The sequence below is a fragment of the Rattus norvegicus genome, chromosome 4, assembly GCF_036323735.1.
Source record: "Rattus norvegicus strain BN/NHsdMcwi chromosome 4, GRCr8, whole genome shotgun sequence".
Lineage (NCBI taxonomy): Eukaryota > Metazoa > Chordata > Mammalia > Rodentia > Muridae > Rattus > Rattus norvegicus.
This window is the reverse complement of record NC_086022.1, coordinates 85,389,387-85,414,573: the sequence shown is the minus strand read 5'-3', so window position 1 is coordinate 85,414,573 and position 25,187 is coordinate 85,389,387. Positions and strand designations below refer to the sequence as shown.

Genomic DNA, 25,187 nt, shown 5'->3' with positions numbered 1-25,187 from the left:
TTCTTGTTCTTGTTCTTATTCTTGTTGTTGTTGTTCTTGTTGTTCTTGCTGTTCTTGTTCTTGTTGTTCTTGCTGTTAGTCCCATGCAGCTCTGTAACACAGGGAGCATTGATGACATATGTGGACTCACACTATGGTCTTTGGGTTATTTTCATTCTTGAGCATTCTTACGCATGACAGAAGAGACTGGTGACATATGTCCATTCACACTGGGGTCTCGGTAGAATCATAAATGCCCAAAGACTTAGCTTCTGGATCAAACAGTTAACTTCTGTAGGAGGCTGGAGGAAGCCCTTCTGTTTCAGCTCTCCCTGCTGTGGGTCTTGACCCCTAGGTAACTTTCTAAATGTGCCCTAAGTGAGTAGGAAATACAGAGCACCATACTCAGTGCCTCGACACCCCAAGGGCACAGAGGCAAAGACTCAGGCTAGTTACCCACAAAACCAGATTTAGAAGTGACTGCCTCCCAAGGCGGGGCCCCATTGAAGACTTTCCCACGCCATGAAGTAGGAAGCAGAGCAACTCTTAGTTCCCCAAGCTCGGGGATCTTCTGAAAAATGTAACAGAGGCCTGGAAGTCCCTGGATAGAGAAATGAAGAGTTTATCCAAAAAGAGGCAGAAAGGAAACTGCCAGTATGCTGTGGGCTTCCCTTTTGATTCCCCCTCCTTTTTGCTTTTTGAGACAGGGTCCCGTCTGTAGTCTAGGTTGACTTAAGACTAGGATCCTCCTGTCTCATTCCCCCAAGTGACAGGATTATAGCTGTGTGCCACTATGTATAGCTCCTGGTTGTTTTGCCTGTATTTTAAGTAAAAAGGCTATTTTGAGCATGTGATTTGATGGGAGTTGTATTACCCTCCTGCAAGGTAGGCCAGCGATGCTACTTCCTTATGTCTTGGAAGTGACTACCTCCTTAGCACGCTTGTACCTGGATGCCAGTGACACAGGATTAGCAGGGAAAGGCAGAGAAAAAGACCAAAGCCGGAGGGCTCTGCCTTGTCTAATCTGTATTTAGGTTCACAGATCCTCCCAGGCTTCTTATTGCCATGGGGATGAGGTCTTGCTAAAGAGGCCCATTTTGCAGATTCCATGTTGACTCATACTGGGTATGGAGGTGGCCAGACTAGTGCTGCTGTACTAGCACCTGGGTGCACCAGATCTTTTGACGGGAAGATGCCCTTCACACAACAGCTCATATTCTTAACGTGTGTGCTGTCTGTAGGTCCGAAAGATCCTTGACCTGGTGCAGAGCAAAGGTGAGGAGGTGTCTGAGTTCTTCCTCTACGTGCTACAGCAGCTGGAGGATGCTTACGTGGACCTCAGGCTGTGGCTATCAGAGATTGGCTTCTCCCCTTCCCAGCTCATCCGGACCAAAACTATCGTCAATACTGACCCAGGTAGGAGTCAGCACAGTGGGACTACAAGCTGGAGTATGGGGCAAGGCACTGGGGGCTGGAAATGGTGTAATACTGTGGCCCACATGGGTATAAAATGTAGCCAGCATAGGCAGTCTGGTGGCTTTAGGCTCTACCACACTGAGCAACCCCCAGTGTTCCTTCCATTTTGGAAAGAAGAGATTCCCTGGCATCAGAGTGCAGACTAGGGGATTGCAACTGAACCAAACGTATGGAGCTTGTCGGTTTCCTTTTGCTTACCTTGGTTCTAGGGATGCACCCTCAGGAAGCTGGGCTTTAGGCATGCTAGGCCGGTGCCTTACCATTGATTTACATCCACAGCCCTCCTGTGTGGCTTACTTTGGTCCCCCATGAATTATGGGAATGGCCTTTGTTCTGACTGCTTGCTCATAACAGCAGTTTTGACACGGTGGGTTTTGTTTGTTCTTTAAGTTTGTTCTAGGAGGGCTAAGATGCCACTCAGTGGTAATGTAGTTTCCAAGCATGCATAGCTCTGAGCTCAAACTCCAATACACAAATAATAATAAAGAAAAATACCTTTCCAGAAAACAACAAAATTGCCAGGTTTGATTCTAGGTAAAGTTCTTTGCTCACTCAGGAGCCAGTCCATGTTTGTGAAGTGCTGCAGATTTCATTCATTGACCACTTAGCTCTGTAGTTTTTGTGACACCCAACACACGCTGAGGCACTGTGCTGGATACTGAGGCTGAAGTGATGCCCTGGCATACAGTGCTGTCTTCCAGGAGTTCAGAGTCTATGGCAAGGTGACCAGGGCAGCGGCAGCAGTGTAAGGTGTAACCGATCAGGGCAGAGTCTGCTCTGGGAGAGGGTGATCTGTTCTAACTCTGCGTTGTGACAGCTATTGACAGCTACCAGGAACAAGGGCCCCACACTCCAATTTCAGACTCCAGTTTGGCCAGGGATTCTAGTCACTTTACAACCCCATGTCAGAATGTCTAGAAAAGCAACTTAAAGAAGCAAAGCTTTGTTTTAGTGCCCCAGCCCATGGTTGCCATGTGCCTAAGTGGGGCTGAAGCATTATGGTAGAAGGACATGGCAGAGAACTGCTGTTCCCCACCAACAGTGACAGACAGCAAGAAGCCAGGGACAAGATACCATGACCCGCCTCCTCCCACTAGGCCCCACATCCTAGTTTCTGCTGCTTCCCAAAATTTCCATCAGATTACGAAACTGTCAGTGGATTCATCAGAGCCTTAAAGGTCCATCAGCTACCCTAAGCCGGATGACTGGCCGTGTTATCGGCCTTCATGGGACATATCAGATTTAAGATGTTACACTTGGAAACAAAAGTCACCTTCCCAGAGAGTGAATGTTTACAGAGAACAAGGCCAAGCAGCAGTGCCAAGGCTGAGTTTGCTCTTAGACCCTAAGGTGCCAGCTGCCTTTAGGCAGCCACTTACTCATGCTGTTCTTTTCCTTCCTGCCTGCCCGCCTGATTCCCTTCCCATGTGTGCGTGCATGCTGGCGTGTGTGTGTGTGTGTGTGTGTGTGTGTGTGTGTGTGTGTGCATGAGTATGTGTGCTGACATTTATTCCCATGCTGAGTAGTTCCCTCAAAGGACTTCTCTTTTGCTTCCTTCAGCCATGACCAGATGTAGACAGTAATTCGTTCTCCACAATGGAATCATATGGCAAGATCTTATATCTATGAATGTCTAGAAAAGGCACATTTATAAAGATAGGAAGCCCACCGGCAGGTGTCAGTGTCTGGAGTTGGGACAGAACAGAGGCTGGCTACAAATCAGCTCCAAAAGCTTTAGGAGGGTAATAGAGATTTCTAGAATGAACTATAGTCGTACTTACTGAACTCCAGAAATTTACCAAAACTTACATGACTAGGATATAATGTGATTAGTAAAATTTCTGCAATGTAAATTATTATGAGTTAGGCCCAAGTAAGCTATAAATGACCTAAATTAGCTTTAAGGTTCCTCATTTCAGTGAGGATTTGTGTTTGGGGGCAGAATCAACCAATATGAGCCCAGGTTGGCCTTGAACTCTTGATCTTCCTGTCTCAGGCTCCCAAATACAGAGATTCCAAATGTGTGTCACCATACCATCCCTCTTTATAAATTTTGATCAATCAGTGGGACTAATATGGGTGTCTGATTTTTGCTAATCGAATAATTTAAATTCAAGAGCCATTTTAAAGGAGTGTGTAGAACACTCTTTTGTTTGGCATAACAAAACATTTTTTTGTCATTCATGTGTGATGGGAACATGGAAATCATGCAGCACATTATGGTGTCTCTGCTCCTTGTGGCAGATTGGGGTTCACCCTTAGGGCTTACACGGAGCATCTGTGCCCCAAGGTGCTCACCCTGGGAGCCAGCGGTTGCACTGTGTTAGCCCAGCATATTTGATGTGACGTTTGAGGCTAGGCACAGCAACTTTGTAAATCAGATGAACGCCCAGCCTTGTATGTTAGAGCCAAACGTTTTGACATCCAGTTTTGTCAGACCCTATTCAAGAACGGTATTGCAAAGCAAAGAAAGGCTGGGGTAATTTCTCCCCATACAAGACTCTCAGTGCAGACTCACTGTTCAAACAGGACTGTGGACTGGGACGGGGCAGCAGAGCCTGGCCCTCAAGTGTGAGTGGCTTCTGTCTCTAGTTCAATGACAACATTGTGTAGAGAGACAAGGGAGGCCTGTCTCAGATACTTGACTGGATGGCCTTGCAGCCCTCCAGTTGGCTAAACCTAAAGTCAAGCAGAGGGAGGGAAGGCCTGACCCTCAAGGACACTGGCTCTTTGAGGCCCTGGGGACTCCTGTTAAAGGAGTAAATGATTTGGCTCAGAACCTGGGCTGTTTGTTTGCTTGCATGCTTGCCCCTGTTTCTAGCCGCTCTGTTAATGCATCTACTCCCTCCCTATCCCCTCACCTGGTTGCTGGGAAACACTCCTCCCCACTCCAGTAAGCAGGTATACCCAGCAGCTGCGACACCAACTGGGCCGCGATTCCAAGTTCATGCTGTGCTACGCTCAGAAGGAGGACCTGCTGCTGGAGGAGACCTATATGGACACACTCATGGAGCTGGTAGGCTTCAACAATGAAAACCTGGGCAGCCTAGGAGGCCTGGATTGCCTGCTGGACCACAGCACAGGTGTCCTCAACGAGCATGGCGAGACTGTCTTCGTGTTCGGGGACGCGGGAGTTGGCAAGTCCATGTTGCTACAGAGGTTGCAGAGCCTCTGGGCGTCTGGCAGGCTGGCCTCAAAAGCCAAATTCTTCTTCCACTTTCGCTGCCGTATGTTCAGCTGCTTCAAGGAGAGCGACACATTGACTCTGCAAGACCTGCTCTTCAAGCATTTCTGCTACCCGGAGCAGGACCCCGAGGAGGTGTTCTCCTTCTTGCTGCGCTTTCCCCACACAGCGCTCTTCACTTTTGACGGCCTGGATGAGCTGCACTCAGACTTCGACATGAGCCGCGTGCCGGACAGCTGCTGCCCCTGGGAGCCGGCGCACCCTCTGGTCCTGCTAGCTAACCTCCTAAGCGGGAGGTTGCTCAAGGGTGCGGGCAAACTGCTCACTGCTCGCACAGGCGTGGAGGTCCCCCGCCAGCTCCTGCGCAAAAAGGTGCTGCTCCGGGGTTTTTCCCCCAGCCACCTGAGAGCCTATGCCCGCCGGATGTTCCCCGAGCGCACCGCGCAGGAACATCTGCTGCAGCAGCTGGATGCCAACCCCAACCTCTGCAGCCTGTGCGGGGTGCCGCTCTTCTGCTGGATCATCTTCCGATGTTTCCAGCATTTCCACACGGCCTTCGAGGGCTCCTCGCAGCTGCCGGACTGCGCTGTGACCCTGACCGATGTCTTTCTGCTGGTCACCGAGGTGCATCTGAACAGGACGCAGCCCATCAGCCTGATGCAGCGAAACACGCGCAGCCCGGCGGAAACCCTACGTGCAGGCTGGCGCACGCTGCAGGCGCTGGGAGAGGTGGCTCACCGAGGCACGGACAGGAGTCTCTTTGTGTTTGGCCAGGAGGAGGTGCAGGCGTCGAAACTGCAGGAAGGGGATCTGCAGCTGGGTTTCCTGCGGGCTTTGCCCGATGTGGGCCCTGAACAAAGTCAGCAGTCTTATGAATTTTTCCACCTTACGCTCCAGGCTTTCTTCACTGCCTTCTTCCTGGTAGCAGATGACAAAGTGAGCACCCAGGAATTGCTAAGGTTCTTTCGAGAATGGACGTCTCCCGGGGAGGCAACAAGCAGGTCCTGCTATCCTTCCTTCTTCTCCTTCCAGTGCCTGGGTAGCGGTAGCCGGTTGGGCCCTGATCCTTTCAAGAACAAAGATCACTTCCAGTTCACCAACCTCTTCTTGTGCGGGCTGCTGGCCAAAGCCCGACAGAAACTCCTTCAGCAGCTGGTGCCCAAGGCTATCCTAAGGAAGAAGCGCAAGGCCCTGTGGGCTCACCTGTTTGCCAGCCTGCGCTCCTACTTGAAGAGCCTACCCCGGGTCCAGTCTGATGGGTTTAACCAGGTACATGCCATGCCCACATTCCTGTGGATGCTGCGCTGCATCTATGAGACACAGAGTCAGAAGGTGGGGCGCTTAGCCGCCAGGGGCATCAGTGCGGACTACCTCAAGCTAGCCTTCTGCAATGCTTGTTCTGCCGACTGTAGTGCCTTGTCCTTCGTCCTGCATCACTTCCACAGACAGCTGGCCCTAGACCTGGACAACAACAACCTCAATGACTATGGAGTTCGAGAGCTGCAGCCTTGCTTTAGCCGTCTCACGGTTATCAGGTGAGGCTGAAGGGTACCTGAAACGGGAGAGGAGGACAGAGAGGCTTGAGGCCACATGACTAGTAACCTGGTTCAGGATTCTTGGTCTGTCCATTACACAGGGCCTCAGCCCTTCTCTCTGGGAATGGGTGGGGGAGGCAAGGAGGAGTCAGGTGTCCAGTTCAGATCCAGATGAGCATCCTGTAACTAACGGTAATCTCAAGGGAGAGAGTTGCTATTGTCTTAATATGGCCAGCCCAACGGCCAGTGTACATGGAAAGTGGGTGAAATGCATTTGGGTTGTAACCAGCTTAATGTTCTTTCCCCTATAGTGACAATTCTGGAATTGTCTAGAATTTGGGTTCTTTAAAAAACATCCCACAGAAATATGATTGTGCTTTCATTTTAATCTCAAGTGTAGGGATGCAGGGCTGTGTTAGACTGTCTATAGCAGCTGACTATGATTTGCCTCGTGCTCCATCAGAGGCATGGCTTTGCCAGCTGCAGATAGTTTCTGCGATTGTATGACATTTGAAACTCTAGGAACTTTTCAGAGGGTACATAAATGCTAAAGCCCCAAAAGGGCTGATGGTTTCTGGTCATTCAGGTGGGGTTGGTTGTGGTCTGTTAGTCATGCTTAAAGAAGAAAAAGAAATTAGAGTCAGATCCCCTCTCCTTTCCTCTCTAGTGATAGGGGGTGGAACAGGTTGGGGATAAAGGGTGGGAGGAAGAAGAACCCACAAAGTAGCAAAGACCACCAACATTCCCTGTAGAGGCAGGGGCTGCTATGGCCTTGGAACAATAGCGCCCGTTCAGGGGAATAGGAAGCAGAGACAGAGAAGTTAAAGAATTGCTCCAGGCCCCACAGCTGAGATGTGGTGGTGCTGGAAAGGGAAGAGCTGCCCTTGAAGATTAGCTTGAGGCTCAGAAAGAGCAGAGATTCTTGCCTTTGCCTCCTGGTCTCTGGTGTGGCTCCAGGGAAGACAGACTATGAACTAATCCGGCCTTGCTTCTCTTGCTTCTTACCTCACAGTTGCATACATGTGCTGCCTTGGGGTGTTTTCTCTACTTGAAAGTAGACGTGAGAGGCCACTCTGCCTCTCCTGTTAGCATTTCCTGTATGAAACAAACCTTGTTAGTCTCTACAAGGACTTCAGTCTGCCACAGCTTGGCTCATGCCATTCTGTAGAACAGAGGGGATTTGGAGTTCATTCTTAGGCCCGGGAACTAGGTGAAAACTATGTGGGGACTCGGGGTATATGAAGCTGAAGACAGACAGCAGCATAGAACCAGTCCTGGGTGCATGAGTCAGCCACTAGCTTGGGCAACCTCCACTCAGTAGGCACTTAACCATCTAGTGCCTCTTCTGTAAGGAGGAGCTCAGTAGCAGAGTGGGACCCTGTCCTGTCTGGTTGTTCTCCACACCAACACAAGAAAGAGCAGCTTATAGGACAGCAGGGCTTATGGGCAACCTTACAGAAACACTTGAGGACATCAGGTAGGATTAATTACCATAAAGAATTTGAGAAAACATCATCTTAGTGGCTTACATATATCTTACTTCTCTCTGGGGAGGCTGACCACCAAAGTCCAGCTCTCAAAGTGTTGAAGCCCTGCCATCTTGGCTCACCCAATTAACATGCCCAATTAAAACTAAACACCTCATCCTAATGCAGGGCTTCCCCTTCTACCTTTACAAACTGCCATTTTCCTTTGTACTACATCAGTCTTCTCTCTATCCAGAGGCAGTCATTTGTCCCCACAGGGACAAGCACTCCCTTGTTCCCTTACCTTTCTCCCTCACCCTCCATCTCCTGTCTGTCTCTTACTCCCTGCCCTCTGTCCCTCTGGGACAAATACATCTCCTTTATGCTTAGGACTTGGTCTTGGGGTCCCGAGCTGATGCTGTTTCTACAGGTGTGGAGGAGGAGAAGGTTTATGGTAGATATGAAGAGAGCACAGCCAGAGGCAGGGACATCTGAGAGAATCTGGGGCAAACAGGACCAGACTGAGCTGAGCCATATAGGGAAGTGGGGGAGGGGAGAAACAGGAGACCAAGAGTCTAAACGGACAGAAAGAGTAAAAAAGAACCAGCATTGTCATGTCTGGATTATGTAGGGTAGAGCTGCTGGGAAAGGACAGCCCAATCCCTGGGCCAGACATTTCAGGGTAGAGGGCAGGGTATGCTGGCAAGGAGCAGGTGTGGACTGAGGGATGCTGGGAGAGCCTGGTGGCCAGGGTCTGCTCTGATATATTAATAGGCTTCTCAGCCCTTTGTCTCTGGTTTAAGACCTAAGAGGATGGCTGTGTTGTAAGTACCCTGTGCTTGTGCTGAGACCAATACTGTGGGGGACAGGTACTGAGAGACTGACCTTATCTTTTGATGTGGCTTGATAATAGAGCTTTTCCTGTTCACTTTTTATTTGTCGTGGATGTCAGTTTGTCATCCAACTTGCCTGTGCTAGTAAGTAAAGTTTTATTGGAGCATAGCCACACCCCTTGTTTGCTTCTGGTTGTTCTACCCAGTAGGGTTCAGCAGTTCTAGTTGGACCAGCAAAGTCTTCAGCAGTTTTAGTGTAGAAAGCCTGCTGCCCCCATCCTGTCCCCTCATGAGGGGTCGGGGTGGGGGTCCTGGTCTCACACTCTCACCTTGTCTCTCAGCTGTTTTCCTTCTTTAAGGTCAGGGTAGCTTGTTACAGAGATTGCTTGGTGGATGGGGTTGGGGGTGGGGAGAGAAAGAGAAAAGGGAAAGGGGACAAAAGGGAAGGCTATTGGGGCTCAGGGGCATACTTGCCTAGCATGCTGCAAGCTCTGGGTTCTACCCCTAAATAAACACTACCAATAAACACGTGTACAATTTAGTCATGAGAAGCTATTCTGTTGGTTCAGAGATTTTTCTAGAGAAATTGCAGCCTGTGGCTGGCCCTTGACCTACAGGGAAGCAGCCCCTGAGGCCCTGTTTTCCTGTTTGTCCTGTGGTCAGTGCCCAGTCTGGCCGGCACAGGCAACGTTTGCCTTAGGAGTTAGCTGGAGGGTTGCTGCCAAGATCCGCCCTTTCCCACTACTGGTTTCCTTTGAGATTTCCCACCCAGGGCTGCTTCAAAACGAGCAATTTCCCTGGGCAGGGCCTTGGAGCTGGGTCAGTTCTAGTGGGGACTGTCCTGTCCTGTATTTTGCAAGTTATCTCATGTCCTGACACCACTCCTCAGTGGCAGTGATCTCTAAAGGAAGCCCCTCACATTTCATACTTCATGATCCCCACTGTGCAGAGAGGATGGAGAAACCACACCCAAAATGCAGGATGTTGGAGGTAGCTGTCCGTGCATGCCTTTCTTGGTCTCTTGTGACCCTTTTGTTTCAGGGCTGTGCTACAGCCTTGTTGCTGGCCCTGCCTATAGACATTCTTGGACTGTGTAAGGCCTTGGATGCTCCACTGCCCTGACCCACAGCTGTCTTCACTGTTGTGTTTTAGACTCAGTGTCAACCAGATCACCGACATGGGGGTGAAGGTGCTGTGTGAGGAACTGACCAAGTACAAAATCGTGACATTCTTGGGGTGAGTCTTGCTTGAGGATCCTGGGCCTGCTACCTTGCCATAGTTCTAAGCAGCAGAAAGTTAACAGTCCACTGGAGACAGGAATCATGGCCAGTGCTGGCATCCTCCAGCCTCAGCCTCCCACATGCTGGGCTTACAGGCATGTACCACCACATGTGCTCTTTGGTCTGTTCTAGGCTTAACCAGTATCTAGATAGGATCTGAGCCCAGCTTCCTTCCTTAAACAACTGAGACCCAATCTGGGAAAACTACTTTGAGGATATGAAGAAAAAGTATGTCCAAATAAGTTTCGTAGATGTTAAAATACCTGCTTATACATTAGACTTGACTACTTCGGGTCTGTTCCTTGGTCAAAAGCAAGGGGTATATATGCTGAAAATTAGTAACACAGCAGAGGGGTCCTAGCTAGTATCATCTTCAAATACCTCAGAAAAGGGACTGAATACCCAAAATCAAGTAGGGCTAAAGACCACACGTAGATCCACGTCAGTTGCTAAATCAGTGTCTTAGGGCTTTAGGGCTTTATTGCTGTGAACAGACACCATGATCAGTGTAAGTTTTATAAAGGATGACATTTAATTGGGGCTGGCTTACAAGTTCAGAGGTTCAGTCCATTATCAACAAGGTGGGAGCATGGCAGCATCCAGGCAGGTATGATGCAGGAGGAGCTGAATTCTACATCTTCACCCGAAGGAAACCAGGAAAAGACTGAGCATCCCCAGGCAGCTAGGAGGAGGGTCACCAAGCCCACCTCACAGTGACACACTTCCTCCAACAGGGCCACACCTTCTAATAGTGCCACTCCCTGGGCCAAGCATATGTAAACCATCACAATCAGTTACAAAAATTTTGAGTTTTGGAGTTGAGGTGAGGGCATGTGGCCCCATGGCTGCTGCTGTTTCTGTCACTGAGAATCCCTGGACCTCAGTGGCCCTGGAGTGTAAGAACATATAGTCAAAAGGCCCCATACTCCTCTCTGTTCTGTATGAGCAGACACAGGACTTTACTCTTCAGACAACCTAAATCTCCATCACCAGCGTTTACTGCGTTGTGCGCCAGGGTGCATGGTGGCATATTCTCCCTGTGACCGTGGGGTGGAGAGGTATAAGGAGGAAGTCTGACTTTAGAGCCAGGCTGATGCAGAGCCCAAACTCTGGGCTCTGTGAGTTCCCGTTCCTACCTAGACAGTGGGAATCAGTAGGCAGCATGTACTCAAGGTGGGAAGGGGTGCTCAAGTGACAGTGAGACTTACAAAGGCCCCTGGCTGTGCTCTCTCTCCAAGTTTATACAACAACCAGATCACTGATATCGGAGCCAGGTATGTGGCCCAAATCCTGGATGAATGCAGAGGCCTCACGCACCTTAAGTAAGTAAGTGGGGAGGGGCGGGGACTCCTTAGACATTGTTTTTCTCTACAAATACCAGGCTCATCTTTTCCTTACTACATGAACCAGTGTCCCCCTAAAGAGGTTTCACCCTAAAGCCTTTGCCAGCCCCATGGCCATACTGGTCCAATTGGCCAAGTGTGTTCATCCTGTGGAGGAACCCAGTGTGGGGCCTGGATTGCAAAAGGGCCACCTGTAGGTGGGGAGTTAGCACTTTAATCTCCCTAACTATGGCTAGGAAGAAGGGTTGTATCTATTGCCCTCTCTGGAATGCCAGAAAAGATCCTCCTCTCCCAAGGAGCTTGATCCTTGGCACTGTCACAGATAAACCCTTTCAGGCTGCTGACAATCCAGTCCTCCTGACACGCCCCTTGGCCATTGTCAGTAAGTGTGAGCATTCTCCAGCCTACTGAAGTGAGTGATGGTCCTGGGGTCATTTACAGAACCCCAGGAAAGGCCCCAGGCGTTGACCACCAGCAGAGATTAGGAGCATCTCCTTGGGCAGCTGGTCCCAGACTTAGGTATATGTGTACTGGGGGCAAGATCACACTGGCAAGACGGCCTGCTGGGCTCGGTGCTGGGAAGAAGGATGGCCGGGGTGGAGTGCCTATATGGAGACTAACCATGCCTGCTTCTCTCGGCAGACTGGGGAAAAACAGAATAACAAGTGAGGGCGGCAGGTGTGTGGCCCAGGCTGTGAAGAACAGCACCTCCATTGTTGAGGTTGGGTGAGTAAAAGGGACCTCCCACACACGGGTGCACACAGCCTGACAGCTGTGTGGGCGCTGGCTGCGCCTTCGGACATCAGTGAGCCAGAAGGACGCAGCACAGACGCCCTGGTGGTGACTTCTGCATGAAAAATGGGTGGGAAGTCCCAGAGTCAGTGACACTCAGAGCTTCACAAACTTTTAGTTACTCATTTAGAAGTCAGCGTCTTTGTGACTGGAACTGGAAAGACTGCCAGCCGTTGGTCTTGGTTTTAAGAATTTATTATCCTCTGGGTAGCTTTTTCTTTTCTTTTCTTTTCTTTTCTTTTCTTTTCTTTTCCTTTCTTTTTTTTTTTTCGGAGCTGGGGACCGAACCCAGGGCCTTGCGCTTGCTAGGTAAGCGCTCTACCACTGAGCTAAATCCCCAACCCCTGGGTAGCTTTTCATATTAAAAATTATGGTAAAATGTGCATGATATAAAGTCAGCCACCTTCACCACATTTAATTGTCAGTTCTGTGGCATTAATTCATACATGTAAGACAGCCAGAAGACCATCCTCTCTAAAGTGCTTCTTGGCTCTGGAGCTGGCATGCTATCCATTTCTAGACATCCAAATCTGAAGTTCATCACAGTTAGTTAGTTAGTTAGTTAGTTAGTTAGTTAGTTAGTTAGTTAGTTAATTAGTCGGTCAGTCTCAGACTCTGGAGTGTGAAGGCAAGAGTGTTACAATTCGGGGCTGGGGATTTAGCTCAGTGGTAGAGCGCTTACCTAGGAAGCACAAGGCCCTGGGTTCGGTCCCCAGCTCCAAAAAAAAAAAAAAAGAGTGTTACAATTCAGTGCCACCCTCAGTGCCACCCTCAGCTCTATATTAGGTTCAAGGCTAGCCTTGTGTGCGCACGAGTGTGTGTGTGTTTTAGAGAGAGAGAGAGAGAGAGAGAGAGAGAGAGAGAGAGAGCATATAAACTCTTCTCCTCTCATTACTCATTTTACGTAGCAGAAGCCAAACACATGGACAGATTTCATCTTCGCTTTTCACTTAGTTCCACATCATAAATTGTCTGGTGCTTTATAAAAAACCAAGGCTACTCAGTTGTATTGTGCATGCCTCTTTTTTTCCCTCAGCAAAGTACTAAAGCCAGGACCTTGTAGCTCATACGAACGCAGCCTGCTGGTCCTTGCTGCAAAGAGCAAGACCTGTTGCAAGTGGGCAGATTGCCCTGTTCCCTCAAGCCAGAACCCTCTTTCTGCTGAAAATAGCCAACCCTTCCGGGCCAGGCGCCATTCTAAGGGCTAACATCTGTGAAATGGCAAAGCCTCTCTCACTACTCCGCAGAGGCAGCCCCCCTTATCCCACTTGACAGGATTTCAGAAACATTTTAATGTTTACCTAAGGTTGCACAGGCGGGACAGTTTACTTTTTTAAGGCTGTGATAATCACTGAGACCAGAATCAGCTAGGGGAGGGGTTTGTTTGACTTAACATTTTCCCCATCACAGTCTGTCATTGAGGAAAGTCAGGGCAGGAACTGAAGCAGAGAGGAGTGCTGCTTACTGGCTTGCTCCCCAGGGCTCACCCATGTGCCTTCTTACACACCTCAGGAACAAGGTGTGCTCTGCTCAGGAATGGCTCTGCCCTATTGACAATGGACTGGGCCATCCCGTGTCAATCATCAGTCAGGAAAATGCCCTACAGAGTTTCCTACAGCCCCATCCGATGGAGGCAGGTTCTCCACTGAGATTCCTCTCCCCAGAGGCAGAGGCAGAGCTTCATGTGAGACTTTCACTAGGCAGACTGTTTACTTGGCTCTCTGAGAGGTCTGCCTGTGTGTGTGTGTGTGTGTGTGTGTGTGTGTGTGTGTGTGTGTGTTGGGGGGGTCAGCTTTGGTGTTCTAACTCTCCACCAAGACTGAAGTGGCATGCAGGGCCTGGTTGGCACCATCCTTGTCACACACAAGGAAGATTACTGGTGTGGTTTCAACCACAGCTCTAGGCCTTGGCTTCCTGGGAGGCCAAGATCATTTACATCCCTTTGCTGCCTCTGTTGACCCAGGGTAGGACTCTAACTCCTGTGCACAGCCTTTTAGAGTGGCCCGTGTTTTTCTTTCTATGGCAGTTGCTGGCTGAGTGTCTCAGACGGGAGCCTTCTGGCGAAGTTCAGAGGGGCTGGTCTCAAGCTGCACAACCTGCTGACCTGCCTCTCTGGGCTTGAGGCTGTTGCTGCATTCACAGCTCTCTGTTACTGGTAGCCCAGTGCAAGCTTTTTATGCAGCTGCAGGCTGGGCTGAGGTAACTGCTCTGGGAGTTGCCTGTTGCGAATGAACCAAGAGGGCAGCTGTCACCAATTGGAGGTGTGGCCAGTTAACAGTTTTTTTCTTACCTCTGCTTTCAGGATGTGGGGCAATCAGATTGGAGACGAGGGAGCAAAAGCCTTCGCAGAGGCGCTGAGGGACCACCCCAGCCTGACCACTCTTAGGTAACATACCTTCTGAGATGTGAGCTCCAGGGGCCCAGGGAGAAGCTGTGGGAGGGGGTGCCTGGCTTTTCTACTGGATTGGCTTCTCTTGCTAAAGTTTTCCTCAGTGGGGGTGAGGCTTGTGGTCAAGTCCATTACTCTCAAGTACCCAGTGAACAACAGGATGACACGGGACACTTGCAGCCCCTCAGTTTTCTCCATGTGCACCCTTTGTAGGGGCAGAGGCCAGGAGCGGTGTTCAAACCCAGATAAAATGGAAGGGATACTGCCAGCAGGTTCCTGTTCCTTCCTCTTTCTCAAACGACTCTAGGACAGAGGGGACCCTCCCTTCCTGTGAACACCCTTCCATTAGCATCCTGGCCTGACACCAGAACCTTGGAGTCTTGGAGTTTTGTAGGCTCTACCATGAAAAGGAGTCCAAGACTCCAGTCAAAGAGACTTTCCCGGGTCTTGCCATGGGTTTCTGAAACTCTTAGATGATCTGAGCAGTCCTGTGAATCCCTCAGGCATTCAAGACCGGCCCAGTCCACTTTCGGAGCACCAGGATTCCTTGGCCTTCAGCTCAAATGCAAACCCCTGAGTTCTGCCTTTGTTTCTACCTGGTCTTTCCAGGAACAGCCACAAGCTTGCCCTCACACTCTCAGGCACCTGCTGAGCCAAGCACCCCAACTCCTGCCTGGGGCTGTGTCTAGATAGAAACTTCCCAGGTGACTGAGTGTTGATGGCAAGGCCCACTGTGGACATGTGTGTAGTAATCCATCCCCCGTGTCTTGCTTTCTAGTCTTGCATTCAATGGCATCTCCCCGGAGGGAGGGAAGAGCCTTGCACAGGCCCTGAAGCAGAACACCACTCTGACAATAATCTGGTAACTTTTTGAATCATTTCTAAGGGTTGGGCCTGGTCATTATTCTGGAGGTTCCACAGGATATGAACTCTAAACTTCCTCATTTAAGAAGTAAGTTAAATTTCCCCAGTTATCTCCACAAGCCCAGGACTACAAGGGTGAAGCAGGCTTGTTACTCAATCTCAATTTAGTTAAAGGAGCCGGAAGTCCCCTCCAAACAATCTCTCTCAGGCCCAGTTTCTACCCACCTGGCTCAAAGCACCACCCACCCCCTGGCACTACCCTTCCTGCAGCTGCCCCTAACCATGCATACACATCAGGATTTGGCGTCCATGCCCCAGATGGCCTATCTCTAGAAACCTGGAATCCTCACACTTAGAAAGTGGATGTTACTGATGGGGCTTTTGGGCAACCCCATCTTTCTGGTAGGCCATTTTGCCTTTCATTTTCCATTATCTTTATTTGTGAGCAAGTTACATTGTTATCCTCTGCTGTGTTATCCTCTTGCCTTCCAGTACTCTTCCCTCGTTAGATCTTGCCAACACAGTGTTAGTTACTTAACTTGTGGCTGAGGCAAAATACCTGAGAAAAGTAACTTAAGGAGAAAAGTATTGATCATGGCTCACGGTTTGAAACTACCGTCCATGCCGATAAGGAAGGCACGAAGCGGGAGTGTGAGAGCTGTTCATACCGTCAGGGAGCAGAGAGATGAACACTGAGCCTCAGCCCGAGCTCTCCTTTTGAGTTAGCATGGTGCTCCAGCCCGTGGGATGGGGCCATCCACATCCAGCACGGGCCTTGATCTAGAAACTCCCCAGATCATGCCCAGAGGTTTGTCTCCCAGGGGAGTCTAGATCCGGGCAAGTTGGCCATCAGTATAAACCATTACACATAGTTACTGAAAATCCATGTTCTGCCCAGTGGAGTGGAAAACATCTGTGGCCCCAACATTCAGAAGGCTGAGGCTGGGGGTTTGCAAGTTTAACACCATCCTGCCCCTCATAGCATAAGTCTTACTCAAACAAAAACAACTTGGAATAGGGTTTTTGTTTGACAGCTCTGATCGGATCTGTCACACTTTTTAAAAGTCAGTACACTTTTTAAAAATTATCTCCCTTCCAAAAAGTTAGTATTTTTAAATAACATAGGCTTTGTAAGAAAAAGGCATGCAGATGAAAGTCTGAAAAGTAGAACTAGAAAGTGCTTCTCATGGTTTCCAGATAATATTGCTTTCCTCGAGTCTTTCTGTGTATATAAACGTACGCAAAACGGAAGTGCACTCGGCTGCTGGCTATGTGCTAGCACAGCAGTCCACTCTGCGTTGCGTATTTGACGAGTCCATTCCTGTCAGGATGTCCCGCCTTCACAGTGCTGATGTTTTGCTGTTGCCTGGGTCTGGCCAGTACTGGAGGGTGTAGACGCCTCCATGGCATCTACCTGTAAGGTGCCAGGAGCACCTCACATTGTGGTGGTCAAAAAGGTCCCCCTCAGACAAGTGTCCAGGGACAGCCAAACCACACTGGTTGGGGCCTGCTGCTCTGAATGAACTAGAATGCCAATGGCTTAACGCAGGCCATGGGTCCTTCTGTGCTATCACACGGGCAGACTCCTCCCACGCTTTCTGTCTGTAGCACTGTTGCTCTTCACCTGCCCATGAGATGCTGCGACCAGACACATTCATCCACTTCCCGTCAGCGATGTAAGGCCAGGAAGCTGGTGTCCAGAGCACTCTAACACTGCCTCCTCCTTAGGCCATCTTACCATCCCTAAGGCACAACTCGGCTTTGAATGGACGCCTGCTATTTCACCTGTCTTGTCTGTTGACAGGTACCTAAAACTGTTCATCTTTTGCATCCTGAGCACAAAACCCCAGTGTGTGTTGCAAAGTCTGAACCTTTGTCACACATCTTCTTCCTTTCAGCACTGAGGTTCAAGCTCAGGGCTTTGGGCATGCTGGGTAACGACTCTGGCACTGTTCTCTCTCCCAGCCCTTAACTTCTTTTTTAAAATTTGAAATATACTGAGGCTGGCCTCAAACTCACGATCCTCCTACCTCCGCCTCTGAGGAGCTGAGATTACAGACACCACTTTTCTTAGCTTTGACACATATCTTATACACATCAGGGTGAATTTCTAGTCTGATGATTTTTGTCTCAGTAAAATACATTTAAGATTGGGAAAGATGTGACCAAACTGCTCTGAAGAGAACCATCTTCTAAACAGGGCTGATTCCTGCAGTCTTCTTACTCCTTCACCCAGTGGAGCAAGAGGATCCTCCCCTGTTGACATCGGGAGTTTCTGTGCATTTGTCCCATCGGCTGCTGTGTTTAGAGCGTCTGAGAGGCTCCCTGAGCTTTGTCACGAGTTCTTGTCCTTCACGATGACCTCAGAGCACAGCTGAGCGTGGTTCAGCATGCAGGGCTTTCCCAGGTCTCCATCCTGACCTGGATAGTGTGCTGCTGATGGCACTCAGAGATCTAGGGTCGGAAGCTGATCTGGAGGCTGATCAGCAAGCACTAGCCTCTTATATCAACAGCTAAATCCAAGGGCTCTGTCCAGGTGGGGAACTCCGCTGTGGAGGGAGGGCAGGAAACAAGAATTCTGGGAAGGACTGCCTGGAGGTTAGAGCCCTTGTACGTGTGTGTCTGCTGGGTCTCAGTGTAGACTGGGAGCCTGGCCCTCAGCATGTGATGCCCGGCTGGTGGGAAGGTTCTAAATGGCCTCTGTGAACCCACAAACAACATCTGTCCATCAGCACTCCTGACTCAACATTTCCTTTCTTCTAGGCTGACCAAAAATGAACTTAATGATGAGGCCGCAGAGTGCTTCGCCGAGATGCTGAGGGTGAACCAGACACTGAAGCATTTATGGTAACTCATGAGCCCAGGGCCCAGACTCTGCTTTCTGTACATAGTCTTTTCGATAAAATCTACACATCACAGCATCCAGCCATTGAAAGGTTAGAGGGTATTAGTGTCACAAAGCTGTACAGCTGTGACCGTCTAGGTCTAGACCGAGTTTACTGCCCTTCCCCCAAGCCCTGTCTGGCCATCTCTGCCCTAGTGACACAACTCTGACTTCTGCCTCTGTGGTGGGTATTTCGTATAAATGGAGCCATCAACCTGGCCTTTTATCTATGTTCATCAGCACAGTTCCCAAGGTTACCCATGCACGGCAGGAATGCATTGATCCTACCTTGTCTTTTAAAGCCACGTGGACTTCAGGACATAGCTATATGACATTTTGTTCTTTATCAGTTGGTAGATATTGGGCCATTTCCTCTTCCTGGTGACTCCATGAGCATTCATGCACATGTTTTTGCATAAGCATATTTTCCACTTCTTTGTGTATATACTTAAGCACAGAGTTGCTGGTAACACAGAGAGCCTGTTTAACTTTCTGGGGAAATTTCACACAGCTTTCTATAGTGAAAGCCAATTTGCCCCATTCTCACCAAAAGCTGGTTTTCCCTTTTTGAAATGGATCATTTATCGGTTTGTTTTCTTTTCTGAAACGTAATTTATTTTTAACTTCACTCATATGAAAAATGTTCTTTGAGCAAATGTTCTTCCCAGTTACCTTCTCTTGTTCCTTCTCCCTCCCAACAAATCTCTTCTTCCCAAGTCGTCCTACTTCCCTGTTTTATATGTGCACTTGTGTGTGTGTGTGTGTGTGTGTGCGTGTGCATGTGTATATATGCATGCATGTGTGTCCTGTAGTAATCAGTCATAGTCAGTGACAAGAGCATAAACAGAGGGTTTCTTATTTAAGTTGGGTACCAATGGCTGTATCACTGAGGATGGCAGCAGACTCGTGTACCCGCAGCCCAGTGAAGAGGAGAGTCCATGATACCATGCAGACTTATCATCGTCTGTCTGAATTTACATTGTGGTTGGCAAAAGCATTGCTTCAGAGCTAGGTTCCAGGCTGCAGAACAGACTACAGGCTGCAGGCACGGGCTCCAGACTGCAAGTTAGGGTTTCAGGGTATAGGCCAGGGCTCCAGGCTGCAGGCCAGGGCTCCAGGCTGCAGTGTCTGCCTTCCCAGCCTTGCCTGTATTATGCCTACCTGGGCTCATGTCTTGTCTGCAGCACTGTGAAGCCCTGTTTATCCATCCTGCACCACAGTATCTGAGTGACAGCAACAGCAGAACCCTTCCTTGCCTGCTCGTCTATGTTGGGAGGACCTGGCGCCATCTTACAAGAATAGTTAGTAGCTATGTTAAGTTCTGAATTCAAGTTCCGAAAACCTTACATTTGGCCGTGCCTTTGCCTAACTACTTGGAAGGAATGGCGGACAGCCTTCTCTTACTGCTTAGATTGATGGTCTCCCTGCAATGAGGGATACACACACACACACACACACACACACACACACACACACACAGACGCACAGAGAGAGAGAGAGAGAGAGAGAGAGAGAGAGAGAGAGAGAGAGCGCAGTGAGGATTTTTCTGGGCTGTTCATTACTCTCCTGTGTCTGAACCATTCTCAGTCAAGCGAGGAATAATTCTGGGGATCCTGTTACCACCCAGCCCTCACCCCGAGGATCCCAGGTTGGACCCAGCCTTCTGTGTTGACATAGGTGCACTCTTCTTTCAGGCTAATCCAGAATCATATCACAGCTGAGGGGACAGCCCAGCTGGCCAGGGCACTGCAGAAGAATACCACCATCACAGAGATTTGGTAAGGCCATGCTCTTGTCACACCAACCAGCTCCATAGTTTCTGCAAGGTGCCACTAACCCACTTACGCCATCATGGAATCCCATTCTACCTCCTTTTGCCTGTGAGGACCCTGTGGTGAGGAGCAGAAGTCGCAGGACAAGAGGGAGCCCAGTGTCCCTGAATACTCACGAGTGCTCTGGAAATGTGTCCTGGAACCTGGGTCTGGGCTGTCCCTCTCAGTGTGGTGCATGGAAGCTGGCAGGGACAAAGCCAACTCTAGGCGAGGCTTATGGAGCAGCCTCAGCAGGAACCCAGTCTGCGGTTCAGAGGGTGGACACCACTGGCCATTGTCTCCTGTGTAAGTGGGGAGAAGAGTTGCAGCACCCGAGACTCAGACGAGTCCTCCCCGGACTTGGCTTCTGAAAGCTGTTAGTGGTTTTGCTTTGGAAATGTCACTGGTCACACACTAGTCCAGGTGCTGCAGCCAGCATTGTTTTGAAGTGAAAGAGGAAGGACAGAATCCCAGTAGAGTACGAACTGTCTCACCCACCTTGCCTAAGGTGGCCATGTGGACGAGTGTTTAGATGCTGGTTCTAGGACATATTTCTACATCCTTCCAAGTTGACGACTAACTAACGATGATGTAGAATCTGTTGCTCTTTTGGCCACAGCAAAACATTTATGAAAAAGGCTGTTAACAGAGAATAGAGCCCTGCTCCAACGAAACACCACTGTCTGGTACCCAAAGGCCAGGTTTTCTGTGAGGAGGTCCTGACCGTGAGTGAGCTGATGGAGCCTACCTCTTGGTGTCCTAGGAACTAGCACTGTATCACTACCTGTCACTAAGTCACATGGTCTCGAATGCCAGCCTTGGGCTACTATTGAGAATCTAGTGGGGAACACGTGAACTACACTCATGGCTCACCCCGAGATGAGGGAGGAGCACATTAGGGGAGACAGTCAAGTGCAATCGTGAAGGCTGCAGAACCAGGCAAGGCCAGGGAGGAGCTGGGCTTACAGCAGGCCTCCTAAGGAAGAAACTTTACACTGAGCCACCGGGGAAGATCAGGAGTTAGAAGGCTGGAGTGGCCTCGAGTATTGGAGAAGGACACATACAAAGGCTCAGTATGAGAGAGCATGTCCAACAAGAAGACAAGCAGCCAGGCATGGCTGCATGTGTGTTTAATCCTAGCACTCAGTTCCTTGGGAGTTTGAGGCTAGCCTGACTTACAGGCAGAAGCAGCATGGCCATAAAGAGGCTTTGTGTAATGGTTGATATTGACTGTCAATTTGAGAGGTTATAGAATCACTTATGAGTGAAATCTCTGGGCGTGCCTAAGGAAGTTTCGATCGAGTTAACTGATGTGTAAAAGACCCACCCTAAACACGGGCGGTAGTATCCCATGTGCTGGGACCTCAGACTGAAAACTAAAGTGTGTAGGGTACTCAGGGTGGGGGAGTGGGGGAGGTGGGGGGGGAGGGGGAAGCAAGCACCAGTATTCGTCTTACTGCTTCCTGACTGCAGATGCAATGTGACAAACTACCCCATGCCCCTGTCACCATGCCTTTCCTGACACTTTACCCTCAAGCTATGTGTTAAAATAAACCCTTCCTTTCTAAGTTGCCTTTGTCATAGCAACAAGAAAAGTAATACACCCTGTTTCAAAGACATCCACAGTAAGTTGATGCCCATAGACTCAGGTGCTGTGGAAGAGGGTCTGAGGAGGGAGGCAGCACCTGGATGTGAAGTCAGATCAATGTATTTTAATCTTTATACTAAAAGCAGGGGAAGGGTAATGAAGGCTGTGAAGCAGAAAGGGGATGTGGTCGGGCCAGAGTGTGTCTAAAGGAACAGTCAGTAACACCAGAGAAGGACGCTGGGACTGGGACTGCAAAGGGTCACAGTGTCAAGCCAGAGTTACTTAGGAAACACAGCAGAGCTCCGTGACAGATGGACCAGCAGAATGGAAGCAGGCCTCAGGGACTCCAGTGTGCTACCTGACACTGCTGGATACGAGAGGGACCGTTCACTGAGCTGGGGGCCTGGGCAGAAGTATATGGAGACATCCAGAGAAAGACCCCAATAGGAAGCTTGCCTAACTGATGTGTCTGTGGCAAGAAAAGAGGCCGGAAGCATAGGGCCCGGTCAGATTCCAGCCTCAGGTCAGTACTGAGGATGAGGGCATGAGGAAGCTAAGAACAAGTGCCCAGAGACAGGAGAAAAACTAGAGCCTGTGATGCCCATCAGAGATGGACACGATGCTTCATGGGGGGAAGAGGTCAAGACAGCCTAAGGCCTATGAAGGCTCCAAAGGAAGATGAGACCTGAAAATGTCACTACACTTGAGCCTCTAGAGGCTGCTAGTGAGCCCAGTGAGACCCAGTAAATAGAGCAAGGGCGGCTGGTATTAACTGGTAAGACTGGCGTTAATATCAAAGCATACTTTGGATCGTGTGTGCTCCTTGATTTCAGGGTTGCATGACTCGCACAGGGTGTGGATAGATAGTATTCCACGACATTTTATATAAAATTTGCTTCTTCTCCTTTTCGCTAGCCTCAATGGAAACTTAATTAAGCCCGAGGAGGCCAAAGTCTTTGAAAATGAGAAGCGGATCATCTGTTTCTGATGGGCATTCCTGGGCTAGATCTTTGTCCTGGGTTGTTCCTCAGTTGCAGCCAGCACTGTGCAGCCAGCAGGGAAGCGGGATGCTGTGCAGGGCCTGCAGCAAGGTGCCTGCCAGGAGCTCACACCTCCACAGTGCAAGCTGACCTCACCTGCAGATGCTTGGACTGGTAGCACCGGAGCATGGCTGAGACTGCAGAAACAGAGTGTTTCATGAGCCATTGTCACCACTCAAAACAGCAAGGCATTTTCTGTACTAAGATCTCCCCTCATACTGATTAGTCTGAAGCTGAAGGAACGAAACAGCAGAGGAGGCCAAACTCAGTTCCCACAGATGCCTGGGGACTCCATGGGACCGATGATGTCACCTTCGGGAAAGAGCTGGGAACTTGAGCAGAGCCAATGGCAACTTCTTGGGGGAAAGAAGGCACCCGGTGACCACGTGACTATCCTGAAACCTCCTTCCTCTGCTTAGTACCTCTCACTGTACAGATCTGTTTCCTCCCCACAGCTGTGGCTGCTGAAGTAGGTCCACCATGGGGAGGCTCATCTGAGGACCCACAGGTTGTCAAAGGCTCGTCACAGACTCTGGTTTGGTTGGTTCTGGATTCTCACTGGCGGCAAACAAGAGTCAGAGAACATCCTCGAAGTCAGTCTCGGAGGATCTCCATGCTGTGAGAGGACTGAGGTCCCACCCAGAATTTTTACCAATCTCTGCTGGGTGAAATCTCTCAGGGAGAATCAGTTCCCACCCTTCACAGCAGCAGGCACGGCTTGCCTCGATGGACCTGAGATCCCAGCATAACTCTTTCCCCTGCCTGTGAGCAGGAAGTACCTTCACATCCACAGCAGCGGGAGGGTGACTGACCACAGCTAAGACCTAGAGAACCAGCAAAGCATGCCAGACATCCACCTCCGTCCCATGGTGGGCATTTGGGGATGCCGGTGGGGTGGGACGGTTGGGATGTTGCCAGATAACATGTTCTTTTGCCACTTCATTTGTTAATAAAATATTAAAAATGCTCACTGTTTCTAATGGCTGAGTCTGGGGTTTTCTGAAGGGACTCTGCCTGGAAAGCATGCTTTAAGCCTCAGCCAGGCTCACTGCAATGGGGATTCCGGGGTGTTATGCTATACAGAGAGCAGATAAACAGAAGCTAGAGGTATCACCAACTTGATCCTTCATGGGTCCCACCAAGGGACAAGAAAGGTAGAGGTGGCGTCCAATGCCATGCTACCTGGTCTCTGAGTCCAAATGGGCTGCTCCTAAGTCAGGACACATGGCTGTATAGGGCACAGAAAACCCCATTTCACACTGCTGCTAACACACAGGAGGGTCTGCAGGCCAGGCTTGTTCCTGGGTGGAAGCCCATGGCAAGAGGCACTGAGCCAACAGGGACAGCAAGAGACAGTCCAGGGGACCCTCCAACTGCATCTTTTGGTCCCAGAGGTCATTGTAGTTTTGTGTGGCAGCTTGCAGGGGAAGGGGCAGCTGAGGATGTTAGGAGGAAACGCATAGGAGCTGACAACCCCACAATGCAGTTCCCTTAAAAGCACTACTGTGGGGATCCCCACCTTGCACATTCCAGGCCCCAGCACTCATCTAATAATCACCGGTGGGGATGGCAATTGTTTCTTTAGCTGGATTGGGAGGAATCTACCAGAAACACAGCAAGCAGTGGCATGCAGAGGCTGGTGATGCTTGTGACAGGCTGCGCCCTCACCACATCATACATGAACTTCTCTGGGGCAAAGCATAGATTTATTAACAGCCAAAGTGAAACCATTGAGGGAAAAATGTACTCATTATTGCCCTTCCGGCTATGAGAGCTGTGACCTTGGAAGGTCGGGCATGTGACCTGGAGAAGTCGGGTATTTGTACAGGATTGGATTTCAATCCTATTATAATTCCATCGTGGTGGTAAAGGTGGACTTCCTGCTTTATAGCAGCGGCTTCGGGCTGGCAAGGGGATAGGGGCTCTGCACAATCGAGGGAAAGAAAACAGGTCTTCCAGTGGCCCTCATCTGGAATCCCAGTACTAAAAAAGCCAAGGCAGGAGGACCATGAGTTCAAGGCTAGCCTGGGCTACATGGTTCAAGACTAGCTTGGGCTACATGGAAGAGGACTTACTTGCCTAAGAGGTTTGCAGGTCCCAGGATCCATCCCCAGCATTTCTCTTCCAACGTAAATGGTAATGGAAATTTTTAATGTGAAGTTTGAATGAATTTATTTTTTATAGGATGTTCTGGCTGATTTGGGAGAAGGAGGAGGAGGTGGAGATGAAAAGGAGAAGGAGGGAGAGGAGGAAGAAGAAAAAACGCAGTCTTTCATAGATGCATTTATGACATAACCAAACTGAAGCTTTCTCTTTTTAAAATTATTTATTGATTGATTTACTTTGTGTTCTCTCTCTCTCTCTCTCTCTCTCTCTCTCTCTCTCTCTCTCTCTCTCTGCATAGCATGCACATAGAAATCAGAAAACAAGCTTTGGGGGTCAGTTCTCTTCTTTACTGTGTGGGTTCCAGGGATTGAACTTAGATCACGAGATGTAGTGGCAAATGCTGAGCCATCTTGATGGCAATATGGAGTCATGGGGGGGTCACACGTGCTTGCACACACGCACATATATGTGTGTGCACACATATGAGCATGCACGTGTGAGGGCAGAAGTCTAAGGACTTGTTTTTTTGAGACAGGATCTCTCATTGGCCTGGACTCACTGACTAGGCTAGGGGCCAATGATCTCTAGGGAGGCTCTGCTCCTCTGTTTCCTCACCA

General features: G+C 49.7%; 1 protein-coding gene across 2 annotated transcripts in view; it reads left to right on the top strand.

Annotated features, from left to right (window-relative positions):
- Nod1 (nucleotide-binding oligomerization domain containing 1) overlaps positions 1-23,432 on the top strand; it is a 51,140-nt gene extending 27,708 nt beyond the window's left edge. The window contains exons 3-12 of one of the 2 annotated variants that reach the window (NM_001109236.1): positions 1,221-1,395; positions 4,350-6,174; positions 9,626-9,709; positions 10,992-11,075; positions 11,739-11,822; positions 14,191-14,274; positions 15,056-15,139; positions 17,905-17,988; positions 19,720-19,803; positions 22,340-23,432. In NM_001109236.1, coding sequence (NP_001102706.1) covers positions 1,221-1,395; positions 4,350-6,174; positions 9,626-9,709; positions 10,992-11,075; positions 11,739-11,822; positions 14,191-14,274; positions 15,056-15,139; positions 17,905-17,988; positions 19,720-19,803; positions 22,340-22,412 — 2,661 coding nt within the window. In that variant the 3' untranslated portion in view covers positions 22,413-23,432. Of the gene's footprint in view, positions 1-1,220; positions 1,396-4,349; positions 6,175-9,625; positions 9,710-10,991; positions 11,080-11,738; positions 11,823-14,190; positions 14,275-15,055; positions 15,140-17,904; positions 17,989-19,719; positions 19,804-22,339 lie in introns of those variants that run through there. The other variant, XR_005503297.2, reaches the window with a different exon arrangement.
- Positions 23,433-25,187: the final 1,755 nt, after the last annotated feature.